At 36.6% G+C, this 14,897-nt stretch overlaps 1 protein-coding gene across 1 annotated transcript; it reads left to right on the top strand.

Annotated features, from left to right (window-relative positions):
* Window positions 1–9,629: 9,629 nt before the first annotated feature.
* On the top strand, window positions 9,630–12,764 carry LOC133859361 (U-box domain-containing protein 4). Its single transcript, XM_062294749.1, has 2 exons — window positions 9,630–10,059; window positions 11,657–12,764. Exons 1-2 carry the CDS (start codon window positions 9,758–9,760, stop codon window positions 12,516–12,518), a joined length of 1,164 nt encoding a protein of 387 aa, XP_062150733.1. The 5' UTR covers window positions 9,630–9,757; the 3' UTR covers window positions 12,519–12,764.
* The last annotated feature ends 2,133 nt before the right edge of the window (window positions 12,765–14,897 follow it).

Raw genomic sequence — 14,897 nt, 5'->3', positions numbered from 1 at the left:
AAATATAAAACCTAAATGGATATATATATATATATATATATATATATATATATATATATATATATATATATCTGCTGTTTGTAGACTTAGTTTGATCCCAAACAGGACAGTAATTGTGAGATTCATGGAAATATAAACAGCAGATATATTTATTTACTATTTAGGTTTTTATATTTTTGTATTAAAATGCTTGGCCAAACAGGTTTCTTGAGAGTCAAAAAGCAACTAGGAATCTCACATTTACTGCCTTGTTTGGGATTAAACGCAAGTCTACAAACATCATATATATTTATTTACCATTTAGGTTTTTCCATTGCTCTCCTCTCTACTTCGTAGCGTCTGTTTTCTTCACTATTCTAGCCTCCTTGTTTTTATACTTTTTGTTCTTCTTCATGACACATTCATCGCTGTGTGCACGGAATGCCAAAAAATTGATTTCATCTCGATGTCAGGTTTTCCCGCACAGACTGCATCTCTGTGGTGCTTTTTTTGATTCAATGCTAATGTTACAAATAAATTTCAATTAAATCTGTTAATTGATATTCTTATCGCATTTTGCAAAGAAATTTGTTCCATACTTATAGCTAGAGCTCAAGGGTTTCTCTTTCTTCTTAGGCGCCATTAGCGATGGATTATTGGCTGTGTGATTCATTTGGCATGCACGAAGTCAGAGAAAACAATCGTGGGCCTGGGGGCATTGAGCAATTGGGTGAGGAAAACGTAAATGTAGAACTAGCTGCAAGTAGCGCTCATAAATACTACGACATGTTTAAAAAGGCGGAGAAGCCACTACATGAGCGCACTAAACATAGCAAACTGAGTGCTACAGTACGCATATACAACTTGAAGCGTGTTGGCGGAGTTAACAACAATATTTTCTTGGCTTTCCCTGAGCTCATCAATCAGTTGCTGCCTATGTGTGAGGACAGTTTGCCAACTAATACATACGAGGCGAAAAAGTATCTCAGTGACATGGGGCTCGGGTATCAGAAGATCCCTGCATGCTGTAATGATTGTATGATATTCTGGAAGTCCAATGGGAAATTAGAGTCATGCACCATCTGTGTAGAATCTAAGTTGAATGATGAAATTCATTTGTCTCATAAAAAAGAACAAAAAGTATAAGAACAAGGATGTTGGAATTATGAAGAAAACAGAAGCTACGAAGTAGAGAGGAGAGCAATGGAAAAAACTAAACGGTAAATAAATATATCTGCTGTTTGTAGACTTGCTTTTGATCCTAAATAGGTCGTAAATGTGATATTCCTAGTTGCTTTTTGACTCTCATGATACCTGTTTGGCCCAGTATTTCAATACAAAAATATGAAAACTTAAATGGTAAATAAATATATCTACAGTTTGTAGACTTACTTTGATCCCAAACAGGGCAGTAAATGTGAGATTCATGGGAATATAAACAACAGATATATTTATTTACCATTTAAGTTTTTATATTTTTGTATTGAAATGCTTGGCCAAACAGGTTTCATGAAAGTCAAAAAGCAACTAGGAATATCACATTTACTACCTATTTGGGATCAAAAGCAAGTCTACAAACAGCAGATATATTTATTTACCGTTTAGGTTTTTCCATTACTCTCATCTCTACTTCGTAGCGTTTGTTTTCTTCACGATTCCATCCTCCTTATTCTTATACTTTTTGTCATTCTTCATGACACATTCATCGTTGTGTGCACCGAATGCAAAAAAATTGATTTCATCTCGTTGCCAGGTTTTCCTGCACAGACTGCATCTCCATGGTGCTTTTTTTTATCCAATGCTAATGTTACAAAGAAATTTCAATTAAACCTGTTAATTGATATTCGTGTCACAATTTAGAAAAGAAATTTGTTCCATACCTGCAGCTGGAGCTCAAGGGTTTCTCCTTCTTCTTGGGCACCATTAGCGATGGATTATTGGCTGTGTGATTCATTCGGCATGCACGAAGTCAGAGAAGACAATCGTGGGCCGGAGGGCATTGAGCAATTGGGTGAGAAAAATGTAAATGTAGAACTAGCTGTAGGTGGCGCTCAGAAGTACTACGACATGCTTAAAAAGGCGGAGAAGTCACTACATGAACGCACTAAACATAGCAAACTGAGTGTTACAGTAAGCATGTACAACTTGAAGTGTGTTGGCGGAGTTAGCAACAATATTTTCTTGGCTTTCCTTAAGCTCAACAATCAGTTGCTACTTGCGTGTGAGGATAGTTTGCCAGCTAATACGTACGAGGCGAAAAAGTATTTCAGTTACATGAGGCTCGGGTATCAGAAGATCCCTGCATGCCGTAATAATTGTATGTTATTCTGGAAGATCAATAAGTAATTAGAGTCATACACCATCTGTTGAGAATCTAAGTGGAATAATGAAATTCATTTGGATCGTGAAGGTCAACCCAGTCTGTGCGGGAAAACCTCGCACCAAGATAAAATCAATTTTTCGGCAATCCGTGCACACAACGATGAATGTCTCATGAAGAATAACAAAAAGTATAAGAACAAGGATGCTGGAATCGTGAAGAAAACAGGAGCTACAAATTAGAGATGAGGGCAATGGAAAAACCTAAACGGTAAATAAATATATCTGCTATTTGTAGACTTGTTTTGATCCTAAACAGGGCAGTAAATGTCGGATTCCTAAATGCTTTTTGACTCTCATGATACTTGTTTGGCCAAGCATTTCAATAAAAAAATATGAAAACCTAAATGCTAAATAAATATATCTACTGTTTGTAGACTTACTTTGATCCCAAACAGGGCAGTAAATGTGAGATTCATGGGAATATAAACAACAGATATATTTATTTACCATTTAGTTTTTATATTTTTGTATTGAAATGCTTGGCCAAACAGGTTTATTGAGAGTCAAAAAGCAACAAGGAATATCACATTTACTACCTATTTGGGATCAAAAGCAAGTCTACAAACAGCAGATATATTTATTTACCGTTTAAGTTTTTCCATTGCCCTCCTCTCTACTTCATAGCGTCTGTTTTCTTCACGATTCCAGCCTCCTTGTTCTTATACTTTTTGTTCTTCTTCATGACACATTCATCGTTGTGTGCACGAAATGCCAAAAAATTGATTTCATCTCGGTGCCAAATTCTCCTGAACATACTGTATCTACATGGTGCTTTTTTTGATTCAATGCTGATGTTACAAAGAAATTTCAATTAAACCTGTTAATTGATATTCGTATCACATTTTACAAAGAAATTTGTTCCATACCTGCAACTGGAGCTCGAGGGTTTCTCTTTCTTCTTGGGCGCCATTAGCGATGGATTATTGGCTGTGTGATTCATTTGGCATGCACGAAGTCAGAGAAGACAATCGTGGGCCTGAGGGCATTGAGTAATTGGGTGAGGAAAATGTAAATGTAGAACTAGCTGGAGATGGCGCACAGAAGTACTACGACATGCTTAAAAAGGCGGAGAAGCCACTATATGAGTGCACTAAACATAGCGAACTGAATGCTACAGTAGGCATATACAACTTGAAGTTGTTGGCGGAGTTAATAACAATATTTTGTTGGCTTTCCTCAAGCTCATCAATCAGTTGCTGCCTGCGTGTCAAGACAGTTTGCCAGCTAATACGTACGAGGGGAAAAAGTATCTCACAGACATGAGGCTTGGGTATCACAAGTTCCCTGCATGCCGTAACGAATGTATGTTATTTTGAAAGTCCAATGGGAAATTAGAGCCATGCACCATCTATGGAGAATCTAAGTTGAATGATGAAATTCATTTGGACCGTGATTGTCAACCCAGTCTGTGCGGGAAAACCTGGCACCGAAATCAAATCAATTTTTTGGCATTCCGTGCACACAACGATGAATGTCTCATGAAGATGAACAAAAAGTATAAGAACAAGGATGCTGGAATCGTGAAGAAAACAGAAGCTACGAAGTAGAGAGGAGGGCAATGGAAAAACCTAAACAGTAAATAAATATATCTGCTATTTGTAGACTTGCTTTGATCCCATCTCGGTGCCAAGTTTTCCCGCACAAACTACGTCTCCATGGTGCTTTTCTTGATTCAATGCTGATGTTACAAAGAAATTTCAATTAAACTTGTTAATTGATATTTGTATCACATTTTACAAAAAAATTTGTTCCATACCTGCAGCTGGAGCTCGAGGGTTTCTCCTTCTTCTTGGGCGCCATAAGCGACGGATTATTAGCTGTGTGATTCATTCGGTATGCACGAAGTCAGAGAAGACAATCATGGGCCTGCGGGCATTGAGCAATTGGGTGAGGAAAATGTAAATGTAGAACTAGTTGCAGGTGACGCTCAGAAGTACTACGACATGCTTAAAAAGGCGGAGAAGCCACTACATGAGCGCACTAAACATAGCAAACTGAGTGCTACAGTACGCATGTACAACTTGAAGTGTGTTGACGGAGTTAACAACAATATTTTCTTGGCTTTTCTTGAGCTCATCAATCAGTTGCTGTCTGCGTGTGAGGGCAGTTTGCCAGTTAATACGTACGAGGCGAAAAAGTATTTCAGTTACATTGAGCTCGGGTATCAGAAGATCCCTGCATGCCGTAACGATTGTATGTTATTCTTGAAGTCCAATGAGAAATTAGAGTCATGCACCATCTGTGGAGAATCTAACTGGAATGATGAAATTCATTTGGACGGTGATGGTCAACCCAGTTTGTGCGGAAAAACCTGGCACCGAGTAAAATCAATTTTTCGGCATTCCGTGCACACAACGATGAATGTCTCATAAAGAAGAACAAAAAGTATAAGAACAAGGATGCTGGAATCGTGAAGAAAACAGAAGCTACGAAGTAGAGAGGAGGGCAATGGAAAAACCTAAACGGTAAATAAATATATATGCTATTTGTAGACTTGCTTTGATCCCAAACAGGGCAGTAAATGTGAGATTTCTAATTGCTTTTTGACTCTCATGATACCTGTTTGGCCAAGCATTTCAACAAATTTAACACAAGAGGACATGGACCGACTAGAGGGTGACATTTGTGTCACTTTGTGCAAGATTGAACAAGTATTCCCCCCCGATTTTTTTACCAGCATGGTTCATTTGGTCATTCACATTGTTCGTGAGTGCAGACTAGGGGGCCTCGTACAGTATAGGTGGATGTATCCAGCAAAAAGGTAAAATATTGATTCTGTATATTCATTATTTTAATTAGTTTGTATTTTTTATATATCACAATGACTAATTGGCTGTGATTGACTGATTTTAAAATGTAGGAGCCTCGGGGTGTTCAAGTCTAATGTGCGCAATAAAGTGGCTCCTGAGGGCTGCATTGCGGAAGGCTACATAGCAACCAAGTTGGTGACATTCTGCTCGAGGTATCTGAAAAATGCACCAACCTTCCACAACAGATCCCAACGAAATCCTGATGGTCCAAAGGGGGCGGAAACACAAGTCAACCTCAATCGTACTCAGTTGAGCCAAATTCACCGATATATTACATTCAACTCTAACGAGTTTAATCAATTGCGAACGTAAGCTAAAAAAAGTTATAGCATGTGTTATATTCTATAATGTTGTAGCTTGAAATGGCGAATAATAGATAATGAATTTAAATTATAAATTTTAGAATGCACATGGATACGCTTAAGTGATTATGCGATAGAGGGCGAACTACGGACGATCAGTTGGAAGCCCAACATCATCAGCAGTTCTTCAGTTGGTACTGTGACTATGTAAGAATAATTTGATGTTTAGCTATTACATGTTTAACTTTTGGCCTACCATTTTACTTAATATTGCTCGCAGGTCGATCAATTGGATGATCAACATAGGATGGAGATGAGTGAGAAGCTAGTTATGCATTGTAGGCCCAAAGGAGAGAGCAGTTAGGTACAACTAACACGTGGTTAACGGCAAACTATTTCGGACTGTTGCACATAATGTTGGTAAGAGGACTCAGAACAGTGGCGTGTGTGTGCCGGCCATTGATGGCTTAACGTAATACGGAAAGTTAACGGATATAATTGAAGTTGAGTACTACGACCGGACTAAGTACGTTATGTTCAAGTGTGATTGAACGAACACCACGAGGGACAAAGGGTACAAGGTGGACGAGTATGGCATGGTACTTGTCAACTTCAATCGCCTTATCCACAGGGTAGACGGGAAGACTGATAACCTGTACGTGCTAACTTCACAAGTTGACCAAGTTTTTTACGTCGAAGATGAAAGGAACCCTGGTTGGGCTTGTGCCGTGTGGACTGAACCTAGGAACGTCTACAATGTTGGTTAGGGTGACAGGTCTCATGATGCATCTAACACCTACCACGAGTGTGAGCCGTTCCTATTAACCAGAATTAACGATAATGATCCGAGTGATGATTTTGACCACGCCCGACCATACTCAAATCCAATCTTAGCGTAAGTAATTCGATAAAACTTAACTGGTTTTCTCTTATTTATTTATACATTAATTGGCAATTGTTAATGAATTGGTGAATCATTTGTACATGTGGTAATAATTAATGTATGCATTAGGTAAGCGATAAAGTTGTCACGTTGTCAATCAATTAAAATCAATTCATGTTCGAGTGCATTATGTATAAATATATAATATTAATTTGGGTGCGTTGTGTATTTTGCAGGTTACCCTAGCACTTGACAGATATTCCACACCTCGTTTAAATGTTAGATCATCTGCTTGCAGCGGTTTAGGTAATAATTAATTATTTTTTTGTTATATCCTTATTTTTTTAGTATTGATGGCATTTCTTTATATTCCACATGTTGCTCCTTAAGTGTTAGTTTTAATATAATATTATCGTATTTTTGTTTATTGAGTTTGTTTGTTTTATCATTTATAGGTAATATGAAGCATGTTGTTGCGCATCCGTTAGTAGCTGTTCATGTATCGGCGGTAAGAAATTCGACTCATTCACATCTGTTAGTAGCTGTTTTATCATTGTGTTTTGGGTGTATTCTTTATATATACTTGTTTGTACATATATGAAAACATAAACATTGGTTATATTATTTTCAACATTTGTAATTTTTTATGATTGATTCTCAATGTATATTGTTGTGCTTGTTCTTTAAAATTAAATGTAAAATGTTGTGATTGTTGACGAATTGATGGATGGAAACATACAATTTGTTGTGATTTTAGGAGGATGGGATGGATGTAAATGGTCAACCGCTAAAAAAAATATTTGAAATACAGTAATGTGTGAATATAAATACGTTACTATATAAAGTAACGTGATAAATATTACGTTAGAAAATACAGTAACGTGAAAATTAGTTGTGTGTTATAGCATTCACTAACCTAACAATATTCACGTTACAAATCACAGTAACGTGAGGGATGAGTTTTGCATTACAACATCCACTAACCTAACAATATTCACGTTAGAAAATACAGTAACGTGAGGATTAGTTGTGCATTACAACATCCACATTATAAACCACAGTAACATGAGGATGAGTTCTACGTTACAACATACACTAACCTAACAATCTTCACGTTATAAATTATAGTAACATGATAATTAATTATGCATTACAACATTCACTAACCTAAAAATATTCACGTTGCAATAATTCAATAACGTAAAAATCAATTATGTGTTACAACATTTCAGTAACATGTTATTTGCACGTTACAATAACTCAGTAACGTGCAGTTTCACGTAACTCGAGCTCAGTAACGTGAGACATTTGTTGCGTTACTGGCCAGTAACACGATGTCAGATTTCCATGTTACAATACACATTTTAGCAACTTAAGGGATACTAACCTCAGCTTTGCTTTATTGGGGTCATGTTATTGGGTTCCAATAACGTGAAAAACGCATTTCTACATTATTGACTTTAGGTTAGTATTTACAAATTTTTTTGTAGTGGACGGACATGTCCCTGATAAATTGTTTACACTTAAGGAGATTTGAACCTTAAACCTCATGAGAATACAACTAAAACAACAATTTCACTTTTAACTATATAATTAACGAAGAATTATTTGTTATTAAAGAATGAAGTCTAATCTTCTATTTCGTGAGAGAAGAACCTCTTCCTTTTCTCTTAGAGAGTAAGGCAAACCGCATTTTAGTGAGGTCCTCTGCCACCATTGGTGGCTTTGCCAAGGGAGGAGAGAAGGTATTCTTTATCTTAGTACTCATCTCTTTCCTCTCCTCCGTTTGGGATCCCCTCCTCTCCTTGTTCCTCTTCTCCTCCTTTTCTTCTTCTTCTTCTTCTTCTTTTTCTTCCATTTTTTTTTTATCCACAAAACACTTCAACAGCTTCCTCTCCGCCTCTGGTTTGTCGAACCCAACCTCCACACCTTGCTTTGCGGTCGATCCTCCACCGCTGGTCATTTTGGTCCTGATTTGGTTGTTGTTTTTAGATTTGGTCTGTTCCAAGCCCGATCTACTCCCGACCCTTTTTAAAATAAAATATATAATTTTTAAGTTTTGTTTATTTATAGTTTTAATATATTTATATTTTTTTTTATTAAGATCGACACTTGTCGCCATCTTATTAGCGCTAATATGGCACCTAACGGAATCTGTAAAAATTTATAACAGAATTTGACTCTAGGGAGTAATTTGTAAATTAAGTCAACTACATAAATTTCTAAATTAATTATGATTTTAGAGGGAATCATTTGTAATTTATGCTTAAAAAAAAAAATTGTAATCTTCTATTCGGTCACTTTATTACACAAATTTTATATTAAAGAATTTAAAGTTTAAATTTTTTCCAGGAACCAAAAACTATAGGAGATTTGGGTACCCTGGACAAACAGAAACGACGATGGGACTGTTTTTATTTTCGCTGGACAAATCGTCTTCGTAGGAATCAATCGCAACCGTTGGACACTTGAACTAGATTACCAAATTTAACAAATTGAGACCATCCTGCCGGGAGGATTAGTAGGTGGAAGATAAGGTGAGGGATTTGGAGGATTTTTTTTTTTTTTTTTTTTTTTGGGACGGGTTTCGAACTTTCGAGAGGTTCATTTTGTAAATTTGTATAGTGTTTTGGATATTTTTATTATATTTATATTTTATTTTTCTCTGGGTTGTTTTAATTATGTTTTGACAATGAAATCGTGAATTGATTTCAGGCCCATATTGATTATTGAAAAGTAAAACTTTATTAAAAGTTTTAGCTGTCCATATTGAAAGTTTTGAAAAGCTTTTGATATAATGCGTTCACTATTTTTTTTTCTTGATTTTCCTAAAATCTTGGAAGGACGGAGAATCGGTGGCGGCGGAGTCAAGATTTTAGGTTGACGGTCAAGAATTTTTTATTTTTTAGAATTTAATTATAGTTCAATTAAATTATTGTTCTCCATAATTTTAGAGAACTTCAATTATATATATTTATAATCAATAAAATATAAAATATCTACTCATATAAATAAAGAATAAATAACCATATTTATAGTGTATTTGAAAAATTATTAGTTAAAATAAAAAAATAGCTTTTAATTAACTATTTTAGATAGAAATATATAGAGGTCATTGGAAATTTTAAAATAATATAACAATAAATTCACCATTTATTAATATATACAATATTAATTTTATTTTCGACTAGTTACCGAATGACAAGACCAACAACTGCCAAGCAAGTTAAATAGGAAAGAAAAGAAAAAGCCGTTGCAAAGAAAGATAAAAGAAAGAAAAGAAACAAACGCACACTCCAACCCCCCACCTCCCTTCTTTTATGACTGTTGCTTAACGCCACCCCCACCTTTCGTTTCTCTTGAAACACCACTCTGATTTTTCGAGTGCCTGCTTTTCTTCGATGGAGTGCGCCGCCGAGAGCCACAGCCCGGACGCCAATCCCGAGGCCGACAGCGCGCTGCAGCGAGCGCACTCCTCGTCCTCGGCCGTCAAGCGCGCGCTCCAGCTCATCCAATTGGACGACTCGGATTGCAGGCTGGAGGCGGCGCGCGAGATCCGACGGCTGACGAAGAGCTCGCAGCGGTGTAGGCGCCAGCTCGCCCAAGCCGTGAATCCGCTGGTCGCCATGCTCCGAGCCGGCTCCCCCGACTCCCATGAGGCCGCACTCCTTGCTCTCCTCAACCTCGCCGTCAAAGATGAACAGTAAGTTTGTTTTCCGTTCTTCGCAGGGGCGTCGCTGAAATTTGTGGATAATTTTTTAGTGGGTTTTGGAATTGGGATTCGAATTTTATTATATGATTTTCGTTTTTTTAATAATAGTGTAAATTAAATAAATATCCTCGGATCCATCAATTTGCGTGACAAATAATAGTCAGTACGGTGCTCGGAGATTCTGCTCCTTTTTTTTAAAAAAAATTAAAAATAAATAAAATAAAAAATCTTTGATTATCTGATTGGTTGGTGAGAAAGTGGGTAGAGAGAGAGAGAGGGAGAGAATGATTAATATCTTTATGCCTTGGAACCCGAGATGGGCCTTCCTTCTTTTTATTTTTTTGGATGAATGACTTTCCTTAATTTTCTCAGGGACCGAACACGTATGCCGGCATGGGTGTTCAGTTACATATCTGGTAATGAGTTTTTTAGAATAATTGATCGGTTAGAGTTTTAGGACGTAGAATATGCGACAGACTATGCTCTGTTTGGATGCTAAGAAAAACCCTAAAAGGCAAAACAAATAAAGAATTTTGCTCTTTCTTATGTGGGTTTCATTTTTTGTAAAACGAAATACTGTTTGGACACGTAGTAAAAAAAAAAAAATTGTTCTCGAAAATAGTCTAAACCAATGAATAAACTGTTAATTTGGTGGGGGGAATTAATTTTCGTTGTTTTGACCTTATAATTGTATATAATTTTATCTGCTTTTCGATGGTTAAAAGCTTCACACCTGTATCCTTTAGAAGGAATTGGATGCTTTTATGGTTGAAAGCCCTATGGGATTCGACTGAGGGTTGGTGGGTGGGTGGTGGTGGTTCCTTTGATTCACATGTTACTCGTTCTTTTCTTCTTTTTCTTGCTTTTGCCTTTTCTTTTATCTTCTCTCTGAAGTTTTCTTATTGTAATTTGGGTTCCTGTTTGGTGAGGTAGAAAACTTATACCTTGTGTGAGAGTGAAGGATTCTACCATTGTTTATTTTCCACCCTTTTGTGTGTTTGCTACTTTTTTTTTCTATCAAAGTGGTAGTGTTACTTTTTATCTTTCTATCTTCTTCTTCTTTTTCTTTTTGTTTTTAAACTTCACTTTTGATTTTCTGGCAACAAAAAGAGTAATAGTTACTTAGCAATTCAGGGGAAAGGATTATTATGTAGTCATTTGGATAAAAGATGTTATAATTGGAGTGTCCTATATTTGGGATTAGAGTATCTATATTTTTTTCGAAGTTAGTTGAAAATTTCGGGTGATAAATAGAACACTTTCTAGCAAGAATCTGGTCGAGGGAAGCTGTATTCAACTGTGTTATGTCGCTAGACCTGGGTATTTTTGTTGAAGGAATCATGCTTTGTGCTTGGGTAATTCCCTCATTTTATACATGTCCATTAATACAGATTCTGTTGAGCTCCAGTCTCTTAATTTAAGTGTTTCACCTTTTTGTTTCGATCTGCTAGAGTTGTGTAATGCACAATAGCCACTAGTTTCTTGATCAATGAGCCTGGATAATATAATTGTCTTTACTAGCAGATTGCAGACGAACTAATTTAGTGTTTAATGGATGTCTAAAAATTTCCCTTCTTTTATCTCGCAGGAATAAGATCAACATTGTGGAAGCTGGTGCGTTGGAACCCATAATTAGTTTCCTCAAGTCAGAGGATTTAAACCTGCAGGAGTATGCAACTGCATCTATGCTTACTCTGTCTGCTTCAACCATCAACAAGCCAATTATAAGTGCTTCTGGTGCCATTCCTCTCCTTGTGGAAATTCTTAGAAATGGAAGCCCACAAGCCAAGGCAGATGCTGTAATGGCCCTTTCCAATCTCTCAACACACCCTAATAATCTTCACGTCATTCTTGAAACAGAACCAGTCCCTTCAATAGTTCATTTGCTCAAAAGCTGTAAAAAACATTCAAAAACAGCTGAAAAATGCAGCGCTCTCATCGAATCTTTAGTGGGTTTCGATGAAGGCAGAACTGCCTTGATATCTGAAGAAGGTGGGGTGCTTGCAGTTGTGGAGGTGCTGGAAAATGGCTCTCTCCAAAGTCGGGAGCATGCAGTTGGAGCATTGCTGACAATGTGTCAGAGTGACCGATGTAAATATAGGGAACCAATTCTTAGAGAAGGTGTAATACCTGGACTTCTTGAGCTCACTGTTCAAGGAACACCCAAGTCTCAGTCTAAAGCACAAATGCTCTTGCAGTTACTGAGAGACTCTCCATATCCAAGATCTGAGCTTCAACCTGACACACTGGAGAATATAGTGTGCAACATTATCTCTCAGATTGATGGAGATGAACAATCAGGTAAAGCGAAGAAGATGCTAGCTGAGATGGTGCAAGTTAGCATGGAGCAGAGCTTGAGACATTTGCAGCAAAGGGCTCTTGTATGCACACCAACTGATCTGCCTATTGCTACTTTTACTTCTGAAGTTTCTTCAAAGCGATTGTTTTAGTTGCGGCTCTGTCTTTTCTTTTTCTTGTTCTTTTTTCCATATGGGGTTTGTAAGATGTAATTTTCCATAGCGAGAAGAAAGAAAATAAGGTATAGTGATGCCAGTCCAGGCCGTTTGTGGTGGTACCGGGTGACTGGTAAGTGTCAATAAACCTTAAAGTTGTATGGTTTAAAGCATAATTTTGTAAAGAAATTGTTGTATGAATGTTATACAGATAGTTAAAGGTTTTCTTTCTCCTTTTCTTTACGTGCCTTTCTTGATATGACAAGGGTGGTGAACATATATATGCATAGTTGCAGAAATGATCGATGAGGGCGAACGTATTGGTAAATCCTTTGACTCTCATGTCAGGGTCTGTTTTGTGACAGCAGATACTGTAACTCCGGGGCAGCTTCTGGTTCAACACTGATGGGCGTTGAGTCAGCATCTGTCTGTTGTGTGTTGAATTGATCTTTGCTTTCACGAGCGTCAAATTCCTCTCATTTGCTGGCTTGAATCCTCCGCCTGTTTTCTTCTTTTTTTAAGATTTTTCTGGAATCTTTATACAATGATTCCTAAATTGACAAAAAGAAAAAGATGTTAGGTAGGGTGGCCAAACTAGGCTTGTCAGAGGTGGGAAATTCTTAAACGTTGCACTCCCTTGTCAATCAAGTGCAACGGTTTTCTTACTTTTCTTTGTTGAGGTTTTTGTTTTTTTTTGAGTGTTTTGTTTTCTAGTCGAAGGTTAGGATTGGAGTCATGTCATCCCCTCCCTGTGCAGCGAATTGAGATCTGTTGTAATGCTTAAAGAGTGTTATATTGGGCGTAATAGCTCTTATATGAGCCATTTATTTAAAATGAACAACCTAGATTCTGAAAGAATCAGTGGCTTGAACCTTGTGCAAATCACAAGGGTAAGTGAACTTCTCCCTTTGGTTATGGGGGTGATTTTCCACCTCTCCTCCAAAATTAAGGGAGGTAATTGAGGGTGCGGGACCATCCTTTAGCGGCTTAATCATACGCAAAGGCGAAATTAGAATTTTAGGGTTTGAGGGACAAAACTAAAAAAAAAAAAAAAAAACTTTTTATGGGGGTAAAAAGTTAATTTTGAAAGAATTTGTATAATTTTTTTTTTTTTTTTTAAAAAGAAAATTATGGGATCAATTAGAGCAACATGCTTCTACCTTTGGCTATAGGAGTGGTTGAACCATCTTTAACCAAACCACCTATTGGGGGTGGCCGAAACACAAAGAGATGGTTTGCCCACTCCCAAGCCACCCCAATGGTCGAATTGGTGTTGCTCAACCATTCAATGCTCAAGGGGGTGGTCGAACCACCCCCAATGGCCGACTTTGTAACTTGCATTCGGTGCAAACTTGGTATACAAGCCACTTCTTTTTCTCTCTTTATGTGTTGTTGCAAAATCTCAATCCCTATGCAGCATTTACAAATTGACACATGGTTAAATAGTTAAACCTTTTGAGATTATGCTTTTATAAGTTAGACACAATCATGCTTCCTTTTAATTGAATTCTATGTTGTGCTTATTATAAGCTACATATGGTGCATAACTCATGGCGATATGAACTGCCTGAAAAGTGAAATGCCCCTTTATATTAATCTACTTCGACGCTTTATCTCCCGTTAAGAAGTGCCTTGGAAGCATTGAATTTATATTCATGAACACAAAACAAAACAATACAATACTGATAAGATAGAGAGAAAGCAGAAATATATGAAAGACTTTGTTATTTCTAATCGATGAGAAACTGTATAATGAGCACTCCTATTTGCAATGAAAGATGTGGGTATAATGTATATGATAAAGAAAATAAGGAAAAGCAAATTTGCTACATTATACCTTTATAATTGAATGAAAATATAAAAAATGTTTGTAATTTTTTATACGTGCGAAACGCTGAAAAATATTTTCGAATAATACTTATTATGTTAACCACCAAATAATTAAATTTACTTATCAAATTATGTTGCTTATTCACTCGCATGGCATATTGTAGTATAAATTGTTGTACCCTAAATATTTCCCATTCTTAACACCACAATGCCAAAAAAAAAAAAAAAAAAAAAAAAAAAAAAAAAAAAAAAGTTACACACCAAATTTTCTACCTATGAAGCAAAGAGTTTTTTTTTTTTTTTTTTTTTTTTTAAAAAAAAAAAAAATTTTAATTTTTTTTTTTTTTTTAAAGTAGATCCACCTTCCATATAAAATTAGCAATTTAAGCATAACCTTCTATACGGAAAAATCCATTTAAACAGTGAGGGAATTTCTCAAGAAAAAACCCGTTCCTCACTAAGAACAAGTGCTTCATTCACAAGACTGTTAGCAGTCTTATTGGCAATTCGCTGAATATGAGAGATCTTCCACTGACAAAGACCATT

Source organism: Alnus glutinosa, chromosome 2 (genome assembly GCF_958979055.1).
Source record: "Alnus glutinosa chromosome 2, dhAlnGlut1.1, whole genome shotgun sequence".
Taxonomy (NCBI): Eukaryota; Viridiplantae; Streptophyta; class Magnoliopsida; order Fagales; family Betulaceae; genus Alnus; species Alnus glutinosa.
This window is presented reverse-complemented; position numbering and strand designations above follow the sequence as displayed.